The sequence below is a fragment of the Ceratotherium simum genome, chromosome 11 (assembly GCF_057802395.1).
Source record: "Ceratotherium simum simum isolate JZ-2026a chromosome 11, ASM5780239v1, whole genome shotgun sequence".
Classification (NCBI taxonomy): Eukaryota; Metazoa; Chordata; class Mammalia; order Perissodactyla; family Rhinocerotidae; genus Ceratotherium; species Ceratotherium simum.
Window position 1 is genome coordinate 53,697,009 of NC_141910.1, and position 27,634 is coordinate 53,724,642.

Genomic DNA, 27,634 nt, shown 5'->3' on the forward strand with positions numbered 1-27,634 from the left:
TCACTCCTCTCCCTTCCCCCCTGTCTGGCTGGCGGTCCAGCCTCCCCCTTCCTCCCCCCATCTCTCCAACCATCGTGCGCCACATCTGCTTCTTGTTAACTCCGGGAAAGAGAGAAAAAAAAAGGAAAAACAGAGAAATGTGGAGTTGCCGCCGGGCTTGGGGCCAGCCTCTCAGACGGGCCACATGGAGTGGAGCCGGGGCCAGCACTGGGGGGAAGGCCCAGGGCTGGTCACTTAGACAGGGAACAGGAGCTGGAGCCACAGCTCTCTTGGGGCTACGGCAGGCCTCCCCTGGGAGAGAAGACCTGAGAGAGGAGCCTAGAGGGGAGAGGAGGGGAGGACTATAAAAGGGAGAATGAGCTTGTAGGCTCAGCGGGACATCACTCACCATCTAGTCCAGCCACCTCCTTTTATAGATGTGAAAATTGAGGCCCAGAGTGGGAAAGTAACTTGTCCAAAGTAACACAGCAAGTCAAGAACAGGGCTGAGATTAGAATCTAAATACCTAGATCAATGACTTGGCAGAAAGAAGAAGAGGAGAGAGGGCTACTGGGCCAGGGAGGAGAAGGAAAAGGACTCCACTGAGGCAGGCAGGAAATTCAGAGAAGCCAGAAGAGGAAGAAAGGAATCTGGAAATGGGAGAGCAGTTTTCTGTCAAGCATGGAGATGACATGGGCAAGAAGAGAAAGTCTCTTAAAAGGCCAAATAAATATGGGTCCCAGGCTTGCCTTGGTGTAGGTCAAGCCATCAGTGGGGGAGGGGAGGGAGTACAGGTAAACTGGGCCCCATCTATATAGGGCCAAAGGAAGTCACTCCCTAGCCTGCAGGCAAGTCTGATAGCCTCCGTAGCAGGCAAGGAACTCAGTCACATTCAGCCATCGGCCTGACTGGAGATGTCTGAATCCGTCAGCTGGGCCCCCTTCATCACCTAGCCCTCAGCACTGTCTTCTGGACTAGGTCTCCCTGTGTGTGGGGACACTCGGGAGAGCGAAGCGGAAGTACTAGACAGAAAGGAGGCGAAAGGGGCAGGCCCGGTGGCTTAGCGGTTAAGTGCGCGCGCTCCGCTACTGGCAGCCCGGGTTCGGATCTGGGCGCACACAGATGCACCGCTTCTCCAGCCATGCTGAGGCCGCGTCCCACAAATAGCAAGTAGAAAGATGTGCAGCTATGACATACAACTATCTACTGGGGCTTTGGGGAAGAAAAAAAGGAGGAGGACTGGCAATAGATGTTAGCTCAGAGCCGGTCTTCCTCAGCAAAAGGAGGAGGATTAGCACGGATCAGCTCAGGGCTGATCTCCCTCACGAAAAAAAAAAAAAAAAGAAAGGACGCGAGACTGCTGCGTGCAGGGCACTGTGCAGGCGCCCAGGTAGCAAAGCATATATAAGACTTAGTGAGGAGCAGCTGGGCCGCTGGGGATGTGATACAAGTTCCGAGACAGAGTGCCAAGAGGGACAGACAAATGGATGCGGCATGTTCTGGGTAAGAGGAGGGGAGAGACAGCTGGCTGCTGAGGGGAGTCAGAGAAGAGCTGCTGGAAGAGAGAGAACCTGAACAGTGTTGGGGGGAAAAGAGTGAAGAACAGAGACAAGGGGCAGGGAGAGATTTCAGGTTGGGGAAGGTGGCCTGCCTCAGTTTCCTCATCTGTGACATGGGAATAATAATAGTACCCTCCTTCCTAGGTTAGTGGGGATTAAGTTAATACATGTAAAGCATTTAAAATAGTGCCTGGCACATGGTAAACACTCAATAAATGTTAGCTCTTATTTGCATCAGGAAGAAGTAGGACAGAAAGTCAGAGAAGTCAATTGTGGAAAAATTAAGGAGTCAGATAACTGGTTAAGAGCTTCGATTACGAGTGTTTGGGTAGGGGGTCAATCACATGCAGAAAGAAGACATTGTCAGCAACAGCAATGGGCAAGGGGTCAGGGCACAATGGAGCTGGTTCCAGCTCCTCCTCTCAGTAGTGTTATCACTCTGAGCAAATCCCATGACTCCACTGGGGGTCTGTTGTCTGCCTGGTGTCTAAGGTCCCTTCCAAATTCTACATTGCAAAGTGATGCAGACTTGGAAGAGAAGGCTGTGACTGCTTGGTGATTTCCTGAGTAGAGGGAGCAGATGAAGGGAGACACCAGAGAAGATTCCAGGGTTTGAGCCAGGAAGGATAAGTCAAGAAGAGGAGCAGGTTTGGAGGAAAGAACGATGACCTTAGTTTGGACATACTGAGTTTAAGATGACAGTAACACATCTCAATGGAAATAAATGTCCAGGAGATGGTAGGAATGTGGATCTTGATTCTGGGAACCATTTGCGGGACAGTAGTTGGAAGCTGAGAATGGACGCCACCAAATCTTCAATGTGACTCCTCTGAGGTCCTATGGCCCAGAATGTGATCCTGATGGTGGGGAGAAACGTTGGTGAAAAGACAGGATGCTGGAACCAACAGAAATGGAAATTTGTGGCTGCCCCTTAAAGGTGTGGGGATCAGCACACAGGGAGACTTGAAGGATATGGTCCTAGGAGATCCTAATTTCAAAGGAGCTGTCAGTGGAAGGTTGCAGCGTTGTCCCTGGTCTCCACATCAGTTCTAGGCTCTGGCCCTGGCAGGAAGCCACTTCCTCTCCAGGTTGCCCTGGCTGCTGCTGTGGGTTTTCTTTCTCTGCTCTTTCCCCTCTTCTTTCCCTTTAGGGGGCCTCCGGCAACCTGAAAAGTCATCCCAGCCATTTTGTTACTGCCTAGTTGTTACCCATTCCTTCGCCTGCCCTCTTAGGTTTAAAAATCTGTTGTATTTTAAGTGTGTCAAGTCAAAAATGTTGGCTTTGAAATACAATTGGAGTAGGCTGCATTTCATTTAGTCCTGTAATTAGGAGCCAAGACCTAGAGGCTGACATGAATATTTGTGAGATTTCAAATGAGATCTGGGTTCACTGGGGAAGCCTGAGGTGCTGGGCAAGCAGGCTGCAATGGAGACTAGGCTTAGAGAGAATGCAGTGGTGGTATTGGCAGGTAGCCACAAATTTCCAAAGCAATTGGCAAGAGAATTCCTGAGACCCAAAAAGGCTAAGTCCCTGGAGCACTAGTACAAGATCTATTTTATAGCCTCTCCAAAACAGGGGATTTCCAAGGGTCTAGTGCCAGTGGGAAATCTTGGCTGTACTAGGCAACTAACTCATTCACTCAACCATCACCGACTGAGCAATGAGCTCAGGTGCCCGGGGGCACCAGCAGTAAGGAGCATTTTATGTCTAACGCCCTCTGTCAGAGGATGGAATATTGGTAGGAAGAAAAGGGAAATTATATGAATTGGGCCTTCAGTCATGCAAACCCAGATGGTAATTCAAGCTTGCAGAGACTCTTGAGCAAAGGTCCACTCCTGCTCAAATGCACACATTTTCCTTTTCCTTCCAACCCCTCCCACAGGGACAGTACTTTAGGAACCAACCTCCTTGGACTCAGGGCCCAGTCCCCTTTTCCCAGGTCAGGTTGCTTTTTCACTCCTGAACCTAATCCTGACCTCATGTCTTCTCCTTGACAATGTCACACTAATCACAGAGATTAGGCTCCACACGTGTCCCTGTCCCCCCCTCATCCTCTCTCTCCCCCAATTCCCCCCAGGATGAGGCTTGCCTGTCTCACTTCCCACATACTTCTCCACCCAAGCTTTGTTCAAGCTTTGTTAATTCTTAACTGAGTCTAGTTTAGTCCTGGAGACCATTTTTAATCTCAGTTCCTCCAGGCACTAGGCCAAATGACCCATTCAAGGCTGATAAAGACTGGCTGACCTAGGCACAGGAAGTTCTGGGACCTAGGCACAGGAAGTTCTGGGAGGTGAAGGACGTTTCAGGATGGTTCCAAAACAAATCCTGTTCCTCTTGTCCCTGACCTTAGGACAACCTGTTGAGTCCACAGTCTGTCGGGGAGTACGGAACAGAGAAAAGAGGACAAAGTGACACTGTCTCTAACCAGTTGTAGAACGTTGGTCAAATCAATTACTGCTGGGCCTCAGTTTCTTTCTTTATAAAATGATCTTGAAGGCCCCCTTCAGCTATAACAGTCTAGGGTACTTCATACCTGGGTCAGTTGGTTTCGGGACAACCTAGGAAATCTGAAGCACTTCCAAGGCCTTCCCTCATGTCATTTGCAGCCTAGAAATCTACTTTCCAGGGTCTAGTATTAGAGGTGTAGTTCTGTTTCAACAGCAAATCTAAGTGTCTGGTTGGACTTGGATCTGCTTCAAATTTCTGTGAGACACGAAGCACAATGTGTGTAATCCTTTAAGACCTAGACCCTCATTTTCCCAGAGCAGAGCTGGGAACAGACTGCTGGCTGAGGGACACATGAGGAAGACATGAGGGAGTCTGGGGATTCACCATCTAGAGGGGACATGGGCTTGGGATTCCAAATTTTGGGGAAATACTGGGTGGGGGCTGGGGGGTGAGGTGGGGGAGGCCAGGGGACTACAGACTGCTGAAGGCTGAGACTGAGCTTCAGGCACTGGGCTGGGGCATGGAAGACAAACTGCTGACGGTTCCGGGGCAGGGAAGCCCATTCTGGGCTAGTGCACCCCTAGCTCACGGTGCACACAGGCGGCAAGTTGGTCCCCCGACCCAGCTGTTCCAGCCCCATAGCAGCTCCTGTAGTTTTTTTTGGCTCAGAGAAGCAGAGGCGTCCCCTGAGCCCTGGCCCCCCTCTACCGCAAAGCAACTGGCTTCCATTACCCCTGACAGCTCCAGAGGAACAGCCCAGCCCCTGGCCCCAGCCTGGCTCAGTGCCGTTCCCTTTTATGGTGAAGCTGAGGGAAAGCAAGGAGTGAGCGGGGAGTAGGTTATGGCTGGGCAGAGGGTTGTAGAGCCCCAGAGTGCCTCTCCCCTCACCAGAGACCCTCGGACATCTACCCACAGTCATCTTTCTTCTTTCTCCTCGGTACCACACCCAGATCCGAAACCACGACCCCTCTTGCTTGTCCCAGTCCCTCCCCTCCCTCACATCCGGGGGGTGATTTCCCACTTGGCCCAGGTCCCACGGTTTGGGTTTTGATTCCGGGAGGGTCCGCCCAATTTCCGACGCCCACCTCCGGGGGTGGGGTGGAGGGAGGGAGCCCGGGTAAGGCAGGCACCAGTCAGATCACAGGCGGGATCGTTCTACTTGGCGGGTGTCGGGCAGAAAGGCTGGCGCCGAGGAGAGGAGCGCCCGGCCGCCCTAGCCCTGTCCCCATTCTGCACTGCCTCTCACCCCCTCCCCGCCGCTCCGGCCAGGGAGGCGACCCTGAGGGCAGGGCCCAGAGGAAGCACCTGGCTGGGCCGGGTCGGGAAGCGAAGGGTGGGCAGCAGCGCAGAGGGCCGGGGCAGGAAGAGGGGTCGGAGTCTAGGGGTCACGCCGAGCCTCCCGCCCGGTCCCGCACCCTCGCCCTAGCCCACTCTGCGGCTCCCGGGAGGCGGCCACAACGCTGCTAACCGCGTACGCGGCCGCGCCAGCTGCGGCCAGCTGCGCCTAGCCCGCCCCCCACGGCGGGCCTTGCCACCGCAGCCCCGCCCGAGACCCCGCCCCTTACGAGCGCGCGGCGGGGAGCAGGCGAGACGGCGCGGCTAGAGAGCCCGTTCCGGCCGAGCCGCACGGCCGGAAGTGCCTGGTTTGGGCCTGAGCTGGCCCTACAAACTTCCGGCCCAGGTCTCCTACCTCGAGCTGGTGCGCAGACCGTGGCGGAGCTGAGCCCAGCTGATCAGGTGAGAGGCACGCAGGCGCGGTCCACGGCCCACCCGGCAGTGGCTGGACCAGCGGGGCGAGGACCAGTCTCGGTCTGGGCGAGCAGGGCGCCGGCCCGAGGCTCAGTCCCTCCTCTTCTCTGCAGGATGATCACAGACGTACAGCTCGCCATCTTCGCCAACATGCTGGGCGTGTCGCTCTTCCTGCTTGTCGTTCTCTATCACTACGTGGCCGTCAACAATCCCAAGAAGCAGGAATGAAAGTGGCGCTTTCTCCGCCCCAGGTAACGGTCCGGGGCTGTAGCGCCCAGTCCCCGGACAGTGCAGTGGCGAGGCCGCGCCAGGGCCTGCAGGGTCAAAACTTCAAATCAGAAAGTGTCGGGCCAAGCATGATACAGTCCAGAACTGGGCCCCTTTATCCGCACAAAGTAGGGAGTGCCTTGCCTCCTCCCCCTTAGACTGCTGCCTGCTAGAATGGGGGTGGGTTTCCTAAATCCTCTTAGGTCCATCTTCATGTGGTGCCCAGATGCCCAAGTCCGGGATGTGGGTACAAGGAGGCACTGACACCGGTAGGAATAAAGTACTGAGGATGTCATCCAAGTATCAGGATTTGGGCTATCCACTTAAATAGTCTTCACTTTTCCGAGGTTGTTTAGGCTTTTATTTAGGCAGAATTTTTCTTGTGAGGGGTTGTAAAGATACAGAATTCTATTTCCACGTTCCGGGGCAAGGGGCACTGATTTAGGGGTTGGCTACTGTAGACCCAAGTCATAGAGAAAAAAGGGGTGGGGGTTGAAGGGCTTGGAAACCAACCTTAAGGGTGGGTCAAAAATGTAAAGGGGGAGCAGGCTGGATGGGAGTTGATTCCTGAAGGATTTCCCCTGAGGAAAGCTGCAGCATTTTCCTTACCTCAGGTCTTTCCCCCTCTTTTCTAGGGTTCCAGGACATAGTCTGAGGCAAGATGGAGGGTGTGAGGGGCCTTCACACTTCACTTCATCCCTTCTACCCATCACAACATACAAAGCAACTACACCTGGATTTTTCCAAACAACTTTTATTTCCTCAAAGTCTTCCTTAACCCTATGGAACAAGAAGCTGCCACTGAGTAGGGCCCAGCACAGGGGCTGCTTTCTTTTCTACTCCCTCCCCCCAGTATAAAAATATAGATTTTTCTTTTTGTGGTCCCAAAATCTTGTGCTGTGGAGGGAGGGAAGGGGTGGCAGGTCCCTGCTTTGTCCTTTCTCAAGGTGATGCTCTGCGATGCCTCAGAACAGTGTGGTTGGCATTCCAAGGAGTTATGGTTGTCACATGGAATCAGCAGCTGAAGGAGGGGACTAGCACATTTCTCACTGTGTTCCCCATCTTGGGGTTATATCCTGGGCATGAAGGTCAAGGCATCAGACCCGGGGAGAAACAGTGAGGGGGGAGATTTAGGGACAAAACAAACCTCAGGATGGCCCAGGGGCCCCCCGCTGTAACAAATCCAGGACTGGGAGTTAGAGAGACTACAGGAAATAGGAAAAAAGGCAGGGGCAGAGCGGGGCCGTGGGGGCCCAGCCTGAGGCAGCCTGCAACAGAGAAGAGAGAGGAGTTGGGGTTGTGCAAACTCTGCCCCTCTTCTGGTCTGTCAGCCAGGGGCTGGGAGATGAGAGGTGAGATGGGTAAGGATAGGAAGCTTGAGTACTGCACAAGTCTGATGGTGGAACCAGCCAGCTCCCAGACCTTAGGCCCTAACTAGAAGTTGTTTTCTTGCCTATTGGAGTGAAGACTGAGGCCATGATGGGGGAAAAAAATCAGGGACTAGATTCTTAATGAAAGTACATTTAGTCTTTTTGGGTCAAAGGAAGTAGGGAAGGAAGAAAATGATCCTGAATGGCAGAAATGGGAATGAGGGGATAGAAGTGAGAGGTAGGGTGAGGGACTGGACCTCGGTGCTCACCCTGGTGCAGAGCAGGGTCCCGGCTCCAGCTTACTGCTCTCCCTGGTCCAGGGGATAGGGGATGTGGGGCCTGAAGAGCCTCTCATCCCTCTGCAAGTCGGCGGTGAGCCCTGGCCCAACCTGGGCCTAGCCTGTGTGAATAGGGGGTGGGCTAAGAGGCTGGATTCTTCCATGAACCTTTTTGCTTCCACAGTTTCCATACATAAGAGGGTATTATAGGTGTCAACACAGGTACTGGGACCTTGAATTCCCTGAGCACTGTCCCCAGCTGAGAGAGTAAGGCAGAATAATAGCTAGAGAACTCTTGGTTTCAGTCTATGACTGTACACTCCAAGTCTTACTTAATTAAAGGAGGCAAAAGGATCCAGCATTTAATCTCCATGGTTATACCATGGCCAAGATCTGGCTGAGGAGAGAAGCACTGTGTGGAAAGATGCTGGAGGATTGGGAGATTTCCCTCAGAGCCTTCTGTGCCTCAGCCCCTGTCAGAGCAGCTTAAGCTTCACCCATCCAGTCATCTTCTGCCTGTACCCAACTTCAGCCAACCTAGCATAGGGATCTGGACTGAATCAGGGTTGGTGGCATAGCTGTTCCTAGGAGCAGCAACCAGATGTGTTACCTGGGGAATCCGGGACCCCTCCTGGCAGGAACTCTCCTCAGGCAGGTCTGGGCAGAAAGAGAGGAGAAGCTAAGGGCAGGGCAGGAAAAGCCAAAGCTAGCAGGCTGAGGTTGGGGTATATCTGGCAGGGACACGGGTTGGAAGCAAGCAAGAGACCTGGCTGAAGGGGATCGGGGACACTGGGCAGACAGGGACTCAGGCACCAGAGCAGCTCTCATATAGTTGGGGGGAGAGATTGTAAAGCAGTGCTGGGCATTTTTCCTCCCACTACCCAGATGAACAGTGCCTTGTTGGGCTCTGCCAGAGTTGTTATGCCGGGGACTAGGCAAGACCCAAAAATGTTACCTGCAGTCGGGTCCTGAAACAGGGACTGCGAGGTCCAGTCCCTAGCAGACCTTTCCCAATCACCATGACAGCCTCAGGCTTGTCCCCTGAGGATAAGAGTGAGCAACTGCTCCCTAGGGAACAAAGGACACTGGTATCAGGGTAGGGGCCATGGAGAAGAGGAGGTAGCTTCCTTTTTAAAATCAGGGTTTCTTGGTATTGGCAATATTGACATTTTGGGCTGGATAATTCTTTGTTGTGGGAGGGCTGTCTTGTGCACTATAGGATGTTTAGCAGCACCTTGGCCTCTACCCACTAGATGGCGTTTTTTCCCGTCCCCTCCCCATTGTAACAACCAAAAATGTCTCCAGGCATTGCCAAATGTCCCCTGATGGGCAAAATCGCCCCTGGTTGAGAAACGCAGCATGCTCTGCTCTGGTCCCAGGGGTGGAGCAGCAACTTGGACCTTGAATCAGAACCCACTCAAGCTGAAGTACTCTGAATTGATGGAGCTCAGAGCTATCCCAATCAAATGTGTAAGCATTTAAGGATTAAGTCAGCAGTACCAAGACTGGTGGATTGAGGGCTACCCACTGAAGAGAGTTAACAGGTTGGGAGTAGTGGGCTCTGAGGGAGGTAGAAGATGTTGGACTGGAGTCTTAGAAATCAATCTCATCCAGTCCTTTACACAGCTAGGTCTATAACTTAAAAGGGGAGCAGACGGCCTAGGTTTTATGTGGATGATATGGTCACACAACATTTGTACTGATGACAGGTAAAGGCCTATGCTTTTCATTCTTCAATTTTGTCTAATGTTTCCCAGCTCCTACAGTCAGGGAGCCTAAATAAGTAGCAGACAGGAAAAGTCCTCAGGTTTATCAACTATAAAAATGAGGATTAGGGGCCGGCTGGTGGCACAGCGGTTAAATGCCCGCGCTCCGCTTCGTTCAGATCCTGGGCGCGCACCGATGCGCCGCTTGTCAAGCCATGCCGTGGCGGCATCCCACATAAAGCAGAGGAAGATGGGCATGGATGTTAGCCCAGGGCCGATCTTCCTCAGCAAAAAAAAAAAAAGGATTAAATGAGATAATGTGCTTAGAGCAGTGCCTGCCACATAGTAAATGCTCAATAAATGGTAACATTTTATTAAACAAAGGCATTCATTAAATTCCAGCTTTCTGTACAAGGGCATGGGTGTTGGGCTTTAGGACAATCCAGGAGGATAACTGATGATGCCCCTGGTCTGGAGTGGTCTGTAATACATCAAGTCAAGAAGGAAGTCCAGGTCAGGTGGCAGCAGAGCTGAAGGGATTTCTTCAAGCCTAGTTGGGAGCCTGGGCTGCGCCCTGGGTGGTAGGGAAGGAAGGAGGTTGGCCAACCCAGATTTCAGTGGCCGCAGGTACAGACCTGATATGCTGAGTGAGTTGGGCAGTAGGCAGGAGCCCATGTTGCGTGAGGAGGCTGGGCTAGAACTAGCAGGAGTTGGGGATGGGGCCAGGCTGCTTGAAGTAGGGCGATGGGTCAGTGGCTGTTGCCGCCGTCTCCTGTCCTGGCTTCGGGGCTCTGAGTGGAAGGGACACAAGCAGATAAAAGGGCAAATGAGTGAGGCACAGTCACTCCACTGCCCTGCGGGCTCTCCTTGGTCAGGAGATTCCTGTTTTCAAGCTTGTCATCACACCAGCATCCCTCTTCTGAAGTAAATCTAAGATGGGTAGAAAGACCTCTAATATTTATTCCAGTTATCTGATTCTCAGCCAGCCCTCATCCTACTTCACCTCTCTGTACCTAACCAACCCACTCACCCACCAGTTCATTCTTCTGGCAAAGAAGTTATTGAGCTTGGTTTCTAAAACAGCTTTCCTAAGTTCTCCTCTTACCTCTAACTACTCCTCTTCCACTACTCCTCCTGCCCCTTAAATGTCAGAGTCCCCACCACTCTGTCCTTGGCCCTCTCCTGCTCTCCATACTCTAAACTCCCAAATCTGCCTCCTGCCCTTTCTTCCTGAACTGCAGTTCTCATTGTCTGCTGGACATTTCTACCTGGCAGTCTCTCATGACCCAAAAAAACTCATTTCCTCCCACCTTCCTTTTGTTCTCCCTGTCTTGGTGAAGGATCTGCTAGAAACCCTGTTTCATCTTTCGACTCCTCCCTCACATTTAGATTTATGTTTAACCAAATCTGGACTATTCTACCTCTGCCTTCACTTGAATTCCTCCTTTATTCTCCCTTGCCATTGCCGGTGTCCAGATACAGGTCTTGATCTCTCATTCAGGCTTTTGAAAAATATTCCCCATTGATCTCCCTAGTGGAATCTTTTTCCTTTTACAAGCCATCCTTCACACAGATGCCAGAAATTATTATTCTAAAACAGAGACCTGATCAAAAATCATTTTGGCTCAGGCAAGGGGGAGGTACTGAAGGTCTTTTAAAGGATAAAGTCTAATCCTTTTAATGTGGCCTTCAAAGCCCCGCCCACTGTCGTTCCAGTCTACACATCCTTATTAGGATGCCAACTTGACCCTCCCAACTTCACACCCTCTGCTATAGCCCCTGTGGCTTCTAGCTGTGTGGTTCCTCTGCAGTGTCTCTTTCTTCTAGTGAAACCTTGGTCATCTTACATGTCCCATCTCAAACATCACCTCTTTGAAGCCTCTTTGACCATTATAGGTAGAATTAATTGTTCTCCCTTCCTTCATTGTCCTTTGTTCACTTGGCTAGTAATTGTTTATGGTTTCTGACTCCTTAATTAAATAAGTTAGTACATGCAAAGTACCTGTAACAGTGCCTGGCACACAGTAAGTACTTCATAAATGTTAGCTAATATTCTAAGTGGGACTTAAGTCTCTTGAGGGTAGGGACCTTGTCTTCTCCAATACAATAGACCCCAGTGCCTATAAAATACTGCATAGAAAACCTGAGACCTTAATAAACGTTTTGTTTACCTGAATAGCAGACACCCACTACAGACCATGAGCTGGTTCACTAATGTCTATCTAAGGGCATATGGTTATAACCTGTGGGGGCAGCTCTCTCTGGCCCATTCCTTGTGGCTAGAGCCTCGATGCTGCATGTTCTGAAAGGTGGGTCCCAGTGGGGTAAAAGGGACTAGATGGGGTAGGGAGGCTTTCCGGTTTGGCGGGTCCTTATCACAGAGGGATAGCAGGTGCCAAATGCTCTCAAACCAAATGAGCTATTAACCTTCATGGAGCTGAATTCAATGGAGGTTCCAGGATGCCAGTTGACTCCTAACAAAGCAACATGTGTTACATGTGAAAAGCCTCTAACTGAGGAAGTAGGTGACAATAACTTCGTCTTGTCTAGCTACACTGAGCAGTAGCCAGCAGTAACAGGGCTACTTCTGGAAGGTCCCAAACCAAACTTTAAAAAATTGATACTTACATGAATATGGTTAGAAGAAAGGGAGAGATCTAAGGATGGAAGCTACTCTAGCTTTGAGGAGTTTGCTGAGATGCTGGGTACCAATAGAGTCTAAGACCATAGCAAAAATTCAAAAACAACCAGACCTTAGGGGGCTAGTAAGAGTTGGCATAGCAATGCCAGAAGACAACAGAAGTCAGAGACTCATGGCCACAATCAAATAACCTGAAACATTACCCACCACCAATGACTTAGAGATACTGTAGAGCCCAGACTTGGGTAATTCTTTGGTTAAAACAGGGATGTCAGGATGCTGTCCAAGTGACAGTGCACAGTATGCAGAAATAATTTGATAAAGGGAGAAATAGGTTGCCAGATGATATGAGAAACATCTGTACACAGAGGCACACTGAAACCATGTTAAAGGATGAATCTTCACCCCACTCCAGGAAATGATAAGGGAGAACAAGTAAGAAAGCAAATGAAAGCCTTTGGGACATTTGTAGGTTCTAGTGAGAAACTGAGTGACACTCAAGAAGGTATGAAGCGGGCCAGCTCTGGCGTAGTGGCTAAGTTCACACACTCTGCTTTGGTGGTCTGAGGTTCACAGGTTCGAATCTTGGGCACAGACCTATGCACCACTCATCAAGCCATGCTGTGGTGGCATCCCACATACAAAATAGAGGAGGATGGGCACAGATGTTAACTCAGAGCCAATCTTCCTCACCAAAAAAATAAACTAATTAAAAGTTTTGAAAAAAAGAAGGTATGAAGCAAAACAGGCAAATGATGCAAAAACGGTCAATGTGAAATGTAGGAAGCATGGGACAGATACTAAGGATACAACCCAGGAATCCTGCCCCTAAAGAGAGTTTCAGGATAGGAGACAAGGTCTGGTTTAGGAGAGAGGCCTGACCTAGAAAGTATAAGGCATTTAAAGATGGCATTTCAGTCACTTAAAGACCGTCTTAAGATCTGGCCAGGCTTGCCTGTAAATTTGGTGATATGAGCATACAGCTCAGTTTTTCACATTGACTTTTGGCCGCTGGTAGAATCCAGGCCTACTCAGTCCCCAGTGAGACAAGAATTAAATGGATTATTATATCTTGGTTCTGAGCTACAGAAACAGTGGCTTAAGGCTGAGTGCAAGAGTGATATGTGATCAGCTCTGCTTCCAGAGGTTACAAGATGATGTTTGATTGTAATCAGCCATAGGTACCATTTTGGGAGTGGCCTGGGGCAAAGGTCTGAGTGTAGAGCCAGGCGGACCTCACCACTGTATGAGTTAGAGTGAATATACTAAGGCCTCACAATTTAGAGGAGCAGTTATGTGACTTGTGCCTAGATCTTGCAACACCCTCCCAAAACATTTTTGGAACTGTCCCTACATATAACACCCAGATCTTACTGAATCCCTAGGATGATCACAGACCTGATTTCTGCCCTCTGAGGGGTGGAAAGGTGAGAAAAGCATTCATTCAGCTCTGAACTTCTTGCCTTTTATGAATTCAGTACCTATTTGCTGATGATTTAGTAAGTGCCAGGCACCGTGCTAGGTGCTAAGGGAATAAATGTGTTAGGAGACATTTCTTGCCATCAAATAAGTGTTAATCTGCTATTTAACATGCAACTGGTTTGCAGTGGAAAAATTAAACATGGTGATGGTGCTGGATTTACTCTTCGTATGTCCTGAGACTCACTACTCAGAGGAACCTCCACTCACCACTGGACTTGAGCTGCTCTACCAAAAGCTGCCTGTCAGCTGAGCCAAGGCACTGCAGAGGCCAGGAAAGAGTTCTGGTAACCTCAGGTTTAAGTGCCAGAGCTGGGAGGGATGCCAGTGGCGGTGGTAGGACAATAGCTGAAGGCTCCCACCTTTACACTTAAGTCCCTTGTCCTTTATACCAGCATCTCACTGGATAGGCTGGAGGGCCAGGAGGTATGTTTCTGGTATTGAGTGAAACCTGCTTGAATCTAGCGCCAGGACCAGCAGGAAGCGAGTGATGCCCCTAGGGTACGCAATTTAAGGAGGCCCTCACCTGACCCTGAGAGGGAGTGCCTTCTTAAATTGTGTGTCCTGGGCGCCTCACTGGCCTCAGCCTAGTCCTTGCCCTGCTTTCATCAGGAGAGAACCCACAGAAGGAGAAGCTGGTTTACTTATCCGCCCTTTCCCCAGTAGGCCCTCCTTTGAGCTCTGTTTGCATCTGCTTTTGCAGTTGTGTCGCACACTTCTGACTCCCTCACTCCGTCATTGTATTAGCTATTCCCCAGTGATCTCTCCTTCCTCCTCCGCAGCTGCTGATAGTGCTGTCTGCGCTTCTGAACCCAGTTGACAGGAACCTGACCACAAGCCTGGGAAGGCGGTGCTCAGGGCCTGTTTTGCAGAGGTAAAGAAGATCCTGGCACTATGCTCAGGGGGTGCTGGGAGTCAAGACTTAGAGGCTCCTCCAGCCTCTTGCCCCAGGAACATTCCTGTTCACCCCAAGTTGGCTACTTTTTTGGCCTTTTAAAATGTCATCACCCAGTGTCAGAGGACAGAACCTATCAGACTAGTTCCCTGAACCTCTGCCTTAAGCTTCCAGCTGGGCTGTCTAGATCTGTTCTGAAGTTTTCTGGATAGCCTAAGCTCATGTTTTGTTCTAGCCAACAAGGGATAGTCATTAATTAAATGTATAGTTAAATGTGACATAATTTTAATACATTAGTGGAAGTTTTCTTATAAGTTTACAAGTGAAAAAAAAAATCCTCTGTCAAATCACAATCCCAGTTTTAGGTTTGTAAAGTATAGCTGCTTTATAGTTAGGTCTCAGAGATACGGGGGTCGTGTTCTTCCTATCTCGGAAGATGAAGTATGCCTAGATGTGGCAGGGGCCAAAGAGTTAGATGTGTGGAACCAGGAAATGTCACAAAGTTACAGCACAGGACAGATGACTCTAAACAAAAAAACGAAAAAACAAAAAAAGTTTTTCCAAGAGTTGTTTGAAGATGCGAAATCCAATTACCACAGTCTGCATGATAGATCCCTGTCCCAAGCAGGGCCAGTCTCCCATCTTGGAGTCATATCAGGGACTTAAAGTCCCTGATGAAGTCCCTGATGAAGCAGCAAAAATTGTAGCACCAGCAAATGCCCAGGAGAACATAGGGGTCAAGATTCCCGGGATCTGACATTTCAACTCCTTACAGTATTCCTGTTTGATATTATTAGTGACCCTCTTCTTAACCCCTTGATTTTAGAGACATAGTTTCTTAGTTCTTAAAAATATTTATCCAAGTCCCTGGGGTGTCTCTGTACTCAAAACAGCTCTCTTTTTCTGCTTCTAAGCTCATTCAACTGGGGGAACATAGCTTCTCACTTGGCTGTACCTGAACCTGTATGTGGATGACTCCTAGATCCAACCCTGATGTCACCTTTTCTACAGGGTGGCCCTTTTTCTGCCTACAGGAGAACTGCATATAGATAGCCCATGACATCCAAGCATCTCTAAAATAGATAAACTCATCACTTTTTCTTTCAACAATGTCAATGTCACTATGATGTTTTCCTTTAGCTTGTAGCCTTGAAACTCTCTTAGTTCATTTCTCTTCCACCATCACTGAATCCTGCCATTTCCATTTCTAATATGTTTATTCATCTCTCCTTTTCAGACCCTGGTACAGGCACTAGTCATCTCATGTAAAAACTACTGCAAGAATCTCACCTTCCCTTCCCTGCCTTATATATACAGTTCCCAGACAGCTCTCTTAAATAAGTCTTTTGTTCCCATCATGCTCAGAAGCACAGTCGGGGCCATATGTCTCATTAACTCATAATCTTTGTTTTCAGGACATTTCAACTTCTTCCTCCCACCTCCTTCCACCTGATCTCCGTGGTGAAGGGCTTGGCCCTTTGAGCCAGCTAGTACACTTGCTTTTTGTCCTCTCTATGCAGCAGCTCTGGTCCTATCATTCCCACCTCGGGAATGTTTCTGTCAAACCACACACACTCATTCTTCAAAACCATTTCTCAATGGAATATTCTTTGGTTAATTACTCTGGTGTTTATCTATGACAGTGGCTCCGCAAGTCCCCTGTTTGTTTATAATATGTGTGCTTTTATGTTGTGTTTACTGTCCTGTGTCCCCTATTAAGTTTCAAGTCAATCGACCAGGAATTACTTTGTACTGACTATGCCTATTTTCTATTAGTTATTTGGGATAGTAACAAAGAAACAGAATACATGTCCCTCACTCAAGGAGCTTAATACAGCACTCTGCTTGTGAGTGGGGGTAGGGAAGATGTTAATAAAATATTGACTAAAAACTTCCTAGAATCTTCCAGTGAGGACCTAGAAAAGGCTCTTTACTATTTCCCTTTCATAGTCAGGGAAGGAGAATTTGTGATGCTGATATTCCTTCCCAGAAACTATGAGTTAAGAGGAAAAGAAATTAGAGGAAGGAAAAGTTTACCAGATATAAGTTGGGAAACTCAAGTATACTGAAGGATGAAAAGACGTAAGTTTGAATAACTCTGCCACTTAATATAATAGCTTTGCAGTCTTGGACAATTCACCCTTAAACAGCCTCAGTTTCTTCATCAGAAAAATGGAAATACCATCCATCCTGTGCACAGGGTCCTTGTGAGGATTAAATGAAATATATATGTGATACCGTTTTGTTCACTGTTTTATACTATTTAAATATAAGGCATTGTTACTTTAATACTCTCCTTCAAACACAGTGTGCAAAAGTGTCCTTTCCTGATGAACACAGAATCTCAAAGAATGGAGCTTAGAATATAAGCAGAGATAACTACGTTGCATATCAGGGATAGAACATCTTACTGGTCAAAGCTGGTAAGGACCATTGTTCTCTCCTCTGTGGCTACTCTAACCAGTACAGTCAGATTTCCATAGCCACTGACCCAGTGCATGTTTCTGGTCTGCACCAAAAGCTTTGTTGCAAGCTGAGTAGCAGGAAGTACGAACAAGGATGAGTGCAGCTTGAAGACCAGCAAAGTGCTTAGTTCCAGTTTACAACCCTCCATACTCTGGCACAATTTCGGTAGCCCAGAAGCCACATACAATATTGATTTGTGGTTTAGTGTATTTCCAGAAGTGGCAACGTAACAATTTCTCCCCATGACAATCTGGGTCACTCCCAAGGAATGGCTCCGTAGTCCCTTCTGCTTCTTTTTCCCTGAAGACCCATCTGTTTCTAGTATACGTTTTGACTCACAATCTCTTGTCTTATCAGGCAGGGTCTCATCAGGCCAAACCTAGGGGTACTGATGCACAGTTGAGCAACTGTGGCCACTGATGCAGAGGCCAGACTGTTGCTTTGGAAGCCTAGAACAGAAAGCTGTCTATAGTTGTTCCATTTTCCTTTGGAAAAGTTAGAATCCTTCTGCCATCACTTTCTGAATAGGCTCTGAAGCCGGAACAATTTTAGCCCCTAGAGACCTTGGAGAGGATTCTCCATCCTACAGTGCTCCCATTTGGATTGTGAGGAATTTCCTTATACTGGCCCGACAAGACAGACCAACCCTGTCCTTGATGTGGAGGCTCCAGGTCTCAGTGTGGCCCTGCTTTGGCTAGTGTTGCGTCCTTGGAAACCCCCCTGCCTCCCAGAATGTGCCGAAGCCCAGAGACCCAGAACTCCCGCCTGTGTCACACACAGTACTGCTCTGGAGCTCATGCCGCAGGGAACACCAAGGTCGCAGGAGAGGCTGAAGATTCTGCTATAAACTAACTTTATTGAGTCACCCCTTTGTCCCAGGCCAAGTGTATATCTTCAAGCTCTCACTTCCCCCAGCAATGCCCCAAACAACTGAACACCTGTTGCAGGGGCTCCCAGACTAGCTTACCTCTGACAGGGCCCAGCACCCGGTGGCTGACCTTTTGGGTGCTAGAGCCCAGGCCTGGCAGCCCTGCAGGCCGACTGCCATGAAAAGGAAAGCTGGGGGAGTTCTTCATCTGTGGAGAATTTTGTTGGCTGCTGCTGCTACCACCAGCACTTGTGCCAGTGCTAAAACTTCGGGCGCGGCTCAAGGTATTTTCAGAGCAGGAGACAGGCAATCCACTGCAAAGAAGCAGATGCCAGTTAACTCTGGGCCAGGGAGGTTGTGTCCCAAGTCCTTCCCCATGATTTGATGCTCAGTAGAGCTTCACCTCTGAGGTCAAAAGGCATAGGGACTCATTCCAAGGAAGAAGGGAGGAATCTGCGCACATGGATGAGGTGTCTAACCTGGGGCATACCAGCTGACCTTGGAATGCCAAGGAGCCCTTGTTCACACATACATGCTCCTGCAGAAAATACACTAAGAGCCATAAGGGCTGTCCCCGGGCAGCTTTAACTCCCAGGGAATTCCCCCCATATTGCCTTGGTGCCAGCCCCTGGGCCCCTCAATCGGTCACTCACAACCACTGGAAGCTGAGACCTGCCCCCACCTACATGCCCACCCCAATTATATTTGATTTTATGGAGGGCTCTGGAGCCGGGAGTCTCCTAGCCTGATTTTCAGATAGCTAGGAAGTATGTAGCTCCAGGTAAAAGGGAAGAGGATCCCATTCCCAGAAAATGAACTATTCTTACTAATTTTAATTTACCCTGAAAATATTCACCATGTGGTCCTTTTGGAAGTAGAGAAGGAACACAAATCCCTCGGAACTCCTCACTCCAGAGCCCTGTTTCACCTTCATACCCTTTCTCCCCTCCACTCTGCTGGTCTTACTTGTTACTTTTGGGTGGAGTTTGAGAGCCTCTCTTCTTGTTGACACCCACATTCGCAGTGCTGCTCAGGCCTCGGCTGCTGCGCACATGTTTTAGCATCCAGGCCCGGAGGTTCGTGAGGCTGCTGTGCTCTGACAGCACAATTCGGGGCCATGGATTGCATTCTGCCATGTCCAGAGCTGCAATGGCCATAGCGCGTCCCACCTGTGGGGGAGCCCGGGTTGGCTGAGTGTCTTGGGTCTTCCCACCCAGGCTACTGTGTTGGGGTGGGGTGCACAGCACAGTGGAAGGAAAGGAGAGGCCAGGCTTCAAATTTTCTCAATGGGTACCCCAACTTTTGTGCCCAGGCTATTTATCACAAGTGGATTTAGAGCTGTTCCCTAAACCCCTGCCCATTTTGAGGCCTTCACCCATTATGCAGAGGTGGGTGTGCTTTCTTGACTGGCGCCAGGATGGAGTTCTCCCAGCAGGAGAAGGCATCTGGATCTCTTCTACAACCCACAGCTCGTTCTACTCCTCATGTGCCCTAGGACACCGGGGATCATCAAGACCACTGTAGAGGGGGTGCTTTTAGCCCAGGAGTGAACAAACCCAACAGGAGGAGGAGACAAGCTCAGAGGCAAAGAACCTGACTCTGACTCAGATGTGCTAGCAGATTCTCTGTGGCGAGGGGTTAGAAATAGTGCCTGTTCATCCTCTCAACACCATTTTAGTCAGCAGCCTGTGCCTGTTGGCTGAGGAAAATAACCACAGTGGTGAGCTGGCAGCAGTGGGGAACCTCTGTTCAGAGGACCTTAAGAGTCAGGCGACAGGAGTGAAGGCCTTTCCAGACTTTGAGGTTCCCCTTTTCCCCACTAACCCCATGTATTCATACCTGCTCAAACAGTTCCACAGTGTATCTGGAGGGGAAAGCCGGCGGGGGAGGGGGGCTGGCACGCCCGTTGTCATGGCAGGCGGCAGGGATGCTGTTTACCGAGCGTCCAGTGTTGTAGTTGCATTCAAGTGTGTAGCTAAGACACAGAAATCTTTATTAGTGTCCTGCCTGGACAGAATCAGGACAGAACCATGGGAGACAGCCTAGGTGGTCTAAGAAGGTAATCACTTGGAAAAAAGTAGACACAAATAGAAAGTGCTAATCCCCAGCAACTAGCAACTGACCTCGGCATTTTACCATATATCCAAGAAGTCCCAAAGATAGAGTCCTGGACTAAAGACAGTAACACTAATTGTGAGTCTGTCTTTTGAGAAGATCTAGGTGGTCCCCTGCCCCTCAAACACCCTAGACTGGGTAGTTTTCTTTAGGGAAACTATTTCATCAACTATAGCCTAGTTTCCACCCAACCTGTGGATTATCCCTGAGGCTTTGTAGATTGCAACCCGGCCGCTTCCCTCCTTAGACTGGCCATCTCTGCGGTCTCGGGCATACATGTTCTTCTCTGAGAAATTGCAGCCCTGGAAGTCAAAGTGGGCTGAGTTCAAGGAGATGAGCTTTGGATACAGCATATTTTCCACCTGTTTGGGGAGGAAATAGGCAACTCAGAAGGAGAGACAGAGAGAAAGAAAGGACCAGGGCAAAGAAGAGATGGCAAGCATGGGGCCATGTGACGATACATGGCAGATACCTTCACAACCATCAGCAGTAGTCAGAGCTTAACTCTCACTGAATGTTTGACATTATTTCTAGGTGTAGGAAAGGTACAAGTCTCCCTCTTTTTAAGCTCTTAGCTTCTTCTCTCCAATAATGCAAAATTTTCCTTCTCCCCTGGTTTCCCAAACTCTAGAAAAGACTATGATGCTGACGGCTTGACTCTCTTTCAAAGGTCATGATGACGACTGAGACATAAGGGGCCCCAGTGCCATCCCTTGTTGGCCCTTTGAGGCTCATTCAGAAGTATTCTAGCTCTTGCAGCCACAGGCCTTCCTGCCTGAAGGCCACCTTCTCTCTGTTCATGGCCTAACCTTTTTGTAAGACTTCCCACACTCATATGACATTCTGCAATTCCTACCTGGGTGCTCTCATCACTAAAGCTGTTTCCATACATGAAGCAGCCCCTTTTGGAAGCATGTCCATGCAGATCCACATAGTAGGCAACACCACTCTCTCTGGGTGGGATGGTGTCAGGGGCTGGCTGCTCAACCTCAGGGGACTGTTGTGGCATAATCCACACCCTGTTGGGCTTCTGTTCTGCTGGCTCAGTCTGTGTCCACACCTTAGGGTTATCCCTGTCAGATGCATGCCCAAGGTGACCTTCATTTTGGAGATTGTTAGCTTTCTCAAGATCAGAGAGGGGAGCATCAGGAGGGAGATGAGGACTGTGCTGGTGCTCAGAGGGACTCTGGAAGTTCAGCCGGGAGTGCACGTGGTGGTAAAGAAGCACAGCTTTAGCCCCGTAGATGGCCGGGTGCAGAACCGCATCAGGCTTCAGGTACTGCCGGTTCAGGTTCACTCCACGAGAGTCTGTGCTGTAGGGAAACAAGGACGGAAGCAGGGTCTAGAGGGCTGGAGACACCAGAGTCGATGAAAAAGAGAGTGACTTATAAAATGAGAGGCTGAAGTTGCATTAGGAAAGAAAGAATTGACAACAGGCCCTCTCCTTGACTTGCTGTCACCCCTACCGTAGAAACCTAAGGATAGCTCCCTCTACCCAGATGGACCTGCAGTTATTCTAGCTCTGCTCCTTCTAGGGAGTGCCACTAGAGGGGATCACATTCCTTCTTGGGTCACTGGACAATTAGACGGGCTTGCCCTTGTTAGGGTGCAAGAGGACTGGGAACACAGGAGAAGTCAGGTGAGAGGCTGATAGTATTTCAGTGAGATCCACGGCATGAGGAGGATGGAGACAATCCAGACAGGCTGGGGAGCTTCTTACCGGTAGTGGCCCCGGACCACACCATCAGGGTTCAACATAGGAATCAGCTTAAAGACAAAGAGACGACGTAGGGTTTGGGCCCGGGGGTCATCAGGTCGAAGGATGAAGTCCAGAAAGCCATTGAAGACAAAGCTAGATGGTGTCTCCCCAGGGTGAACCCTACTGCTTAGAAAGAATATCTGGGTGGAGAGGAGAGCAGTCATTAGGTCAGTTACTCCATAGTTCCACTCTAACAGTAGATGGGCGGGGCGGGGTGGTGGTGGTGCGGGGGGCCAATGAGGTGGGACTAGCCACTGGATTTCCAGATGGCTGAATTTGCGAGTGGAGTAGGAGCTGTCACACTTGCCTCAGAATGCAGGCTGAGGCTGTGTCCAAGATGCCTAGAGATAGCATGGCCTTAAGCTACTAACAGTGCCTGGAGCTAAGGAAAGGCCAAGGTACTACCTTTATGCTATTCCCACTCACCCTCTTGCCTGTGAAACAGAATGGTCGGGGGGTGCCGGTATCAGGAAACAGCTGCTCGAGACGGGGCTCTCGATCTTCTCGAAGCCCATGGCAGGAACTGATTGTTAGCAGATCCACACGAAGTCCATCCAGAGAATAGCAAAGGATCTCCCGGTGGTAATAGATGGTATCCCGGGGGCTGTAGGGATAAAAATTATTAAGGGAGAAGTCTCTGAAGACCTAGCAAGAGGTGGGCCTTGCCCAGGATTTGGAGGATCTGGTCCTTCACCCTAACCTTTGGGGTCTTACAGTCTTACAGTCCCTCACAGTCTTAAATGAGGCTGAGGATTTGGGTGGGTCTGCATTGCCAGAATGCAGAGTACAGGACAAGATGACCTTACTGTTTTTTACCCAGTTTATGGCTCCCTAGTATAGATTACTTTGCATAGACAGAGAGAGTTGCCCTCTGTTGGGACAGAAAAAAAGGTGTGCTGAACAAAGGCAGTGCTGGCTAAATTCTGGATAATTGATGGGAGCTGGGATATTGAGGTCTGACCTGGGCAGGTGGATGAGTGGAGTGTAGGTGGTGGTATGCTGAGATCAAGGTCACATAGAAACATATTTGTCAGGGCCGGCCCTGTGGCTTGGTGGTTAAGTGCGCGCGCTGCAATGCTGGTGGCCCGGGTTCGGATCCCGGGTGCGCATCGAGGCACCACTTCTCCGTCCATCCTGAGGCCAAGTCCCACATACAGCAACTAGAAGGATGTGCAGCTATGACATACAACTATCTACTGGGGCTTTGGGGGGAAAAATTAAATAAATAAAATCTTTAAAAAAGAAACATATTTGTCAAAGGTACCCAAAGTCCCACATTCTGCACAGAGAAAAGAACTGATGAAGTTTTGGTTCAGGGCTCTTAGGGCAAGTTCCAGAAGCAGCAGAGGTACTGTCTGGTCCAAGATTGTGTGGCAGGAGTAAGAACGGTGTTGGCACCTGCTATGGGTAGGGTGGTTCTCCAGAAAGCGTTGGTCTAGCTGGTTTAGCAAATCCTGGCAGTCATGGTAGGAGAAGGGGTAGCAGAAGGCGAAGAAGGTGGTGGCCCCACGGCCCTCCACGAAACGGTGAACAAACGACAACACAAACTGCGTCTCTGTCATCTGAGGAGGAAGAAGAGGGAGGGTGACATGCCATCAGTGTCAGAGCTAAAAGCCTACTGGGCTCACCAGGAACTGACCTCATACCGTCATCACTTTGAGATGACCAACTTCCCTCCCTCTAAGACTTTCCCTATGACAGCCAGCTTCTCCTAGGTTTCCTGAGGCAGGGGCTTATCATGGACTCCAGCTAGTGCTGGAGGGAAAGCTGGTGGCACCAATGCTGCCTGCCTAGTCCTCTGTATCGAGGGTAACTCCTCTTTCCTGTCCCTCCTCTATGCTTAGCACCCAAGTCTTTCTTTTCTCCTCAAGGAGAACTTACCTCAAAGGTGGGCCGGTCTCGAATGCGTTCCCAGCGTGGCCGGGTGGGCAGTGTGCGCACAAAGGGGGCCATGCCCTGGGAATACAGCTTGCTTTGCTTGTTCATGTTCATAATGTTGATCTTGATGAGTTTCCCTGGAGTTCCTCCCCGGACACTGAAGTAGAACCATGACCTGAGGGCCAGAGTAGGAGAGACAGGTCATTACATATGGGAGGGTTGGAGCAAGGCAAAACTGTGAAAAGGCTATTTAGTAAGGAGAGAAGGAAGGAGAGAGGGAGGGTGGGTAGGGAGAGGAAGGGCAGTGTGCTGGTATGAACTGTAAGTCAAAGGGCTAACTGAAGAATGGACTTGGGGACGGGACATCCCCTCTCTTTTCCTTCTTCCACCCTCCACTACTTTCCTCTTACCTGTTCCCATTCTCAAATTCCGTTTCAGCACAGTCTGGTCGGGTCCACACGTTGAACTCGTAGTCAGGGGAAGAGGCAATGCTGCTGGTCGGGGCTGATGCCCCACCTGCCACTCCTTCCCCATCATTAGACACAGATTCCACCTTCTCCACGTGGGCTAGGTTCCCTGAATCAAAGCGAGAACTGAACAGCAATCCCCCACAGCGCAGCTCCATGGTGGGGCTGGGAAAGCATCCTCCTGCCCCACTCTGGCCCTGAGAGCTGGGGAAAAGTGGGAGGTGGGGTAGGGAGGAGAGGGAAGAAAAATGAGAATCAGTTTTTTTGGGTATCTCTGGATAAATGAGAGCTACTCTTAGGGAATGCCCTAAGAAGCAAGAGGCTCTCTCCCCCTTAGAAGGTAGAAGTGGCCTTCCAGCAAAGGTCAAGAGAAAGCAGTATTCTGTCCCCACAGTAAGGGTTATAAGTGACCTAAAAGGACCCCATTTTACTACAGCTTGCCTATTCCAAAATGAAATACTCAGTGGCTTAACTATGTTGAAATATTGGACTCTAAGCTTCTTTGCAGCCCAAAGATTAGAGAATATACTGAGGTCAGATTGGCCAAACCTAGCCCAGATACACCCACCACCACACACGGCCATCGGCCATCTTGAAAAATGGGCCATTCAGGAATTTTAGTTCCTCGATTGGCTGCCCACTCTCCAGCAGAGCAGAGCGGAGAGAACCATGTTTCTAAGTTTAAATGGGCAGCTTCCTCTCTCCACTCCTCTGTCCTCACAAGTACTGACCAGGCAGTCTTCTTTTGCTCCCCTGAGCCCTGGAAAGGCTGGTTCTTTCTTTTTTGTCATACCTTATGCCTATTACGGAAGACAACTAGAAAAGTGTGGCCTTTGCCCAGCCAAAGGCAACTGGGCAGAAGCCACCTGCTCACCTAGAGACTGCAGCTCAATTCCAGTTAGGGCACGGGTCTGTCCCCACCCCGCTCCCGCCCTGTAAGCACTGGAGCCCCTGAAAAAGCTACCCTGGTAGCTGTGGGTGAGTAATGGGTGTTCTAATCACCCCTAAAAAAAGTGGCTGGTAGAGACCCACTTGGGGGCCGGAGGGTGGCTTCTCGACTTTCCACTCTGAAGGACCCTCACACTGACGAGCTTGCCCTGGGCAGGGTGGGGTTTGGAGGCATGGCGTGGGTCGAGACAGACTCACACTCGAGGGAGGTCAGGAAGGCAGGGAGCAGGGGTCAGAGGTGAGGCCACAGGAGTGGGGGCAGGGCGGGAAAGCCCGGGCTGAGGGGCAGGGTGGGCCAGCCGGGCCTGGCCCTGGGGCGGGGTGGGATTCCAGAGGGGCTCCGGGCTGAAAGGGGCTGAGAAGGGGGCGGGGCCGGCGAGGCCCGCACTCCACGCAAAGCCCCTCACCTCTCTCCGGGCCGGTGATCCCGCTCCCTCTCCCGCTAGCGAGGCGCCACCTCGGGCCCCGGCACCCGGCCCTCCACCCAGGACCCAAACAAAACCCGAGCGCCGAACGCCGCGGTGCCGGGACCCCGCTCTGCCAGGAAACAACAAGTCTCTCGCCTATTGGCCGCGGGTACAGCTGGCTACCCGCCCAGTAAAGCTCGCTGCCATTGGTCAGCACGGAGGGGTTCCCTCGCACGTTAGCGGCTAGCTGAGCCAGTGCGGTTTAGGGGCTTGGCTGGCGGGCCGGGCTAGGGGGTTCCACCCGTGTTGTCTCAGAAGACGGTTAACGGCCTGCCGGCCGGGAGGAGAAAAAGACAAAGTGACCAAGAAGTAAACTGGAAAAATTCACCTGCAAAATAAAAGGATAACGTGTGAAGCTAATCATTGCTTGCCATGCTCCTCTGTGTATTACAGAACACTCACCCAGTTCAGCAGATTCTCGGCTGTTTAGGGATCGTGTAATGCGTGGGGCAAAAAAAACCGAGTGGAGGATGCGGGCATCGATCCCGCTACCTCTCGCATGCTAAGCGAGCGCTCTACCATTTGAGCTAATCCCCCAGCTGCTCCTGATTTCCTTCCCTTTGCCTTACAGGTTGTTCTGGGCAGTCCGCTGACCAGCGGACCAACCGCAATTCAGGACATTTATTCAGCACTTGAGTACAGTGGGACCAGGGGCAGGATTTTTAAAAGCAGGCATATAATAACTACACTTAAGCAATAGTAATAAAACCCTATTTAAAAACACATAGCATCTTGGTATCTAACCCACAAGAGAGCTGTATTGTACCTGACTACTTATTGCAGATGTGTTTAACCGAACATCGGTAGTGCTCAAGCATATTCTCTGAGTAAACCTTTCTCCCCATGGGGTAATTAAGAGAGGGCTAAAAATATTGCACGAAGTCCTTCGAGCCGGAATCGAACCAGCGACCTAAGGATTGCCACGGCTTATCCACTACAGTCCTCCGCTCTACCAACTGAGCTATCGAAGGCCTCGCTGGCTCTGGTTCCTACCGATTCCCCTCTAATGCTGACAGAGGCCGCACTCCGCCAAGACCTGAGAGGCTTTTGGTGAGCCTCGCTCCCCACTTTTTAAAGACGCTCGCCCCGGCCGAGCTCTTCTAGGCCGCACAAAACAGAGGAAGCGGGCGACAGAAGTGCGAGCAAAGGACTCTGCCGCAGGACCCACTTCCTAACCCTGGACGAAGGGAACAGGGGCAATACACTTCCCTTCCGTTTCCCTACTTTTAAAAAACAATACAACCCGCCCCATCCCCCCACTCCTTGGCGGCTTCTATAGGATTGCGGACGCTTAGAGATCCGGCCCACAACCCGGACCTTCTGGGCAGCATTTCCCCGGCGGGGCGGGTACGCACACGTGCTCTACAATTGCAAGGCGCAAGCCGGGCTTGCAAAGCCGATGGCTTACTTTTGCTATTTCGACTCCACATTTCCCTTCGGTTTCTCCGGGGGCGCCAATGAAATCCTACTGCTCTTCTGATGTGAAGGATATTCATTCAGTTTTGTCAGAATCTGTTCGTCCTGACTAGAGCAGAAAAAATACAAACCACAGAGCTGCTCGAAGCGAGCAGGAGGCCCAGGATCCGGCGGCGCCGAAACCCGGCGATTCACGACTGGCCGGCGGGGCCTGAGCAGGGCCACGCCCTTCCACCGGGCCCTGCCCCTATCCCGCTCACATCTTTACCTCTCTTTCCAGGGGCCTGGAATGCTGGCCCACAATCCTTTGCCCACCAGAAGCTCTCCGGGTTTTAAAACAAAGAAACAAACCTAAAACCCATCTCGTCTGTGAAACCTTGCTTCATAGTCTGGCGAGGTGGGCGTGCAGGGAGACCTGGCCTCCGTTTCCACCTCTGCGGCCAACTGCTTGTGCTACCTGGAGTCACAATCGCCCTGGGCAAATCCAGGTCAGGTGATGGTTTCGAGCCCCTCGCGGTTCCGGCATTTTATGGGTACTCTCAGGCTGCGCTTTCAATCCGAGGTCTCTGATGTCAAGCACAACACGACTTTACGCCCATCCACAAAGCGGGAGGTTAACATCTTGGTTTAACTTCACTCTGCTGCTGCTAATGCTACCACTGTGTCCAAGAGCGGCAGTTTGGGATAGTTTTCTTGGCACGGCATTTAGCGCGCGCTCTCTCTCTCTGTCTTGAGGGGAGGGGGGCGGGGAAGCAGAATATGTTTAATTATGTTGCTTTTTTTTTTTGAGGCGAAATTCACATAACATACAATTAACCATTTTAAAGTATGAACAATTCACTGGCATTTAGTGCATTTACAATGTTGTGCAAATTATCA

General features: G+C 50.4%; 2 protein-coding genes, 2 non-coding genes and 1 pseudogene across 10 annotated transcripts; 1 reads left to right on the top strand and 4 right to left on the bottom strand.

Moving 5' to 3' along the window:
* Window positions 1-3,616: 3,616 nt before the first annotated feature.
* On the bottom strand, window positions 3,617-5,349 carry LOC147916003 (uncharacterized; annotated as a pseudogene).
* A 499-nt stretch (window positions 5,350-5,848) lies between these two features.
* OST4 (oligosaccharyltransferase complex subunit 4, non-catalytic) lies at window positions 5,849-6,879 on the top strand. The gene is made up of 2 exons (XM_004418246.3): window positions 5,849-5,986; window positions 6,638-6,879. The coding sequence occupies exon 1, from the start codon at window positions 5,850-5,852 to the stop codon at window positions 5,961-5,963; it is 114 nt and encodes a 37-aa protein (XP_004418303.1). The 5' UTR covers window position 5,849; the 3' UTR covers window positions 5,964-5,986; window positions 6,638-6,879.
* Window positions 6,831-27,462, bottom strand: AGBL5 (AGBL carboxypeptidase 5). Of its 7 annotated transcripts, none has more exons than XM_087437019.1 (15): window positions 27,107-27,462; window positions 23,868-24,128; window positions 23,461-23,632; window positions 22,978-23,141; window positions 22,006-22,183; window positions 21,541-21,719; window positions 20,677-21,133; window positions 20,013-20,122; window positions 19,545-19,680; window positions 18,672-18,874; window positions 17,805-18,019; window positions 9,992-10,147; window positions 8,606-8,718; window positions 7,642-7,772; window positions 6,831-7,270 (listed from the first exon to the last, which is right to left on the bottom strand). In XM_087437019.1, the coding sequence occupies exons 1-15, from the start codon at window positions 27,139-27,141 to the stop codon at window positions 7,072-7,074; spliced, it is 2,709 nt and encodes a 902-aa protein (XP_087293145.1). In that variant the 5' UTR covers window positions 27,142-27,462; the 3' UTR covers window positions 6,831-7,071. The 7 variants fall into 7 exon arrangements, with proteins under 7 accessions (XP_087293145.1, XP_087293143.1, XP_087293146.1 ...); XM_087437017.1 differs by having other exon boundaries at window positions 20,013-20,182; window positions 27,107-27,459; XM_087437020.1 differs by lacking the exon at window positions 27,107-27,462 and adding an exon at window positions 26,748-27,087 and having other exon boundaries at window positions 20,013-20,182.
* TRNAA-AGC (transfer RNA alanine (anticodon AGC)) lies at window positions 25,804-25,876 on the bottom strand. The gene has a single exon. It is a non-coding gene; the product is annotated as a tRNA-Ala (tRNA).
* Window positions 26,222-26,310, bottom strand: TRNAY-GUA (transfer RNA tyrosine (anticodon GUA)). Its single transcript is given in 2 exon segments — window positions 26,222-26,257; window positions 26,274-26,310. It is a non-coding gene; the product is annotated as a tRNA-Tyr (tRNA).
* Window positions 27,463-27,634: the final 172 nt, after the last annotated feature.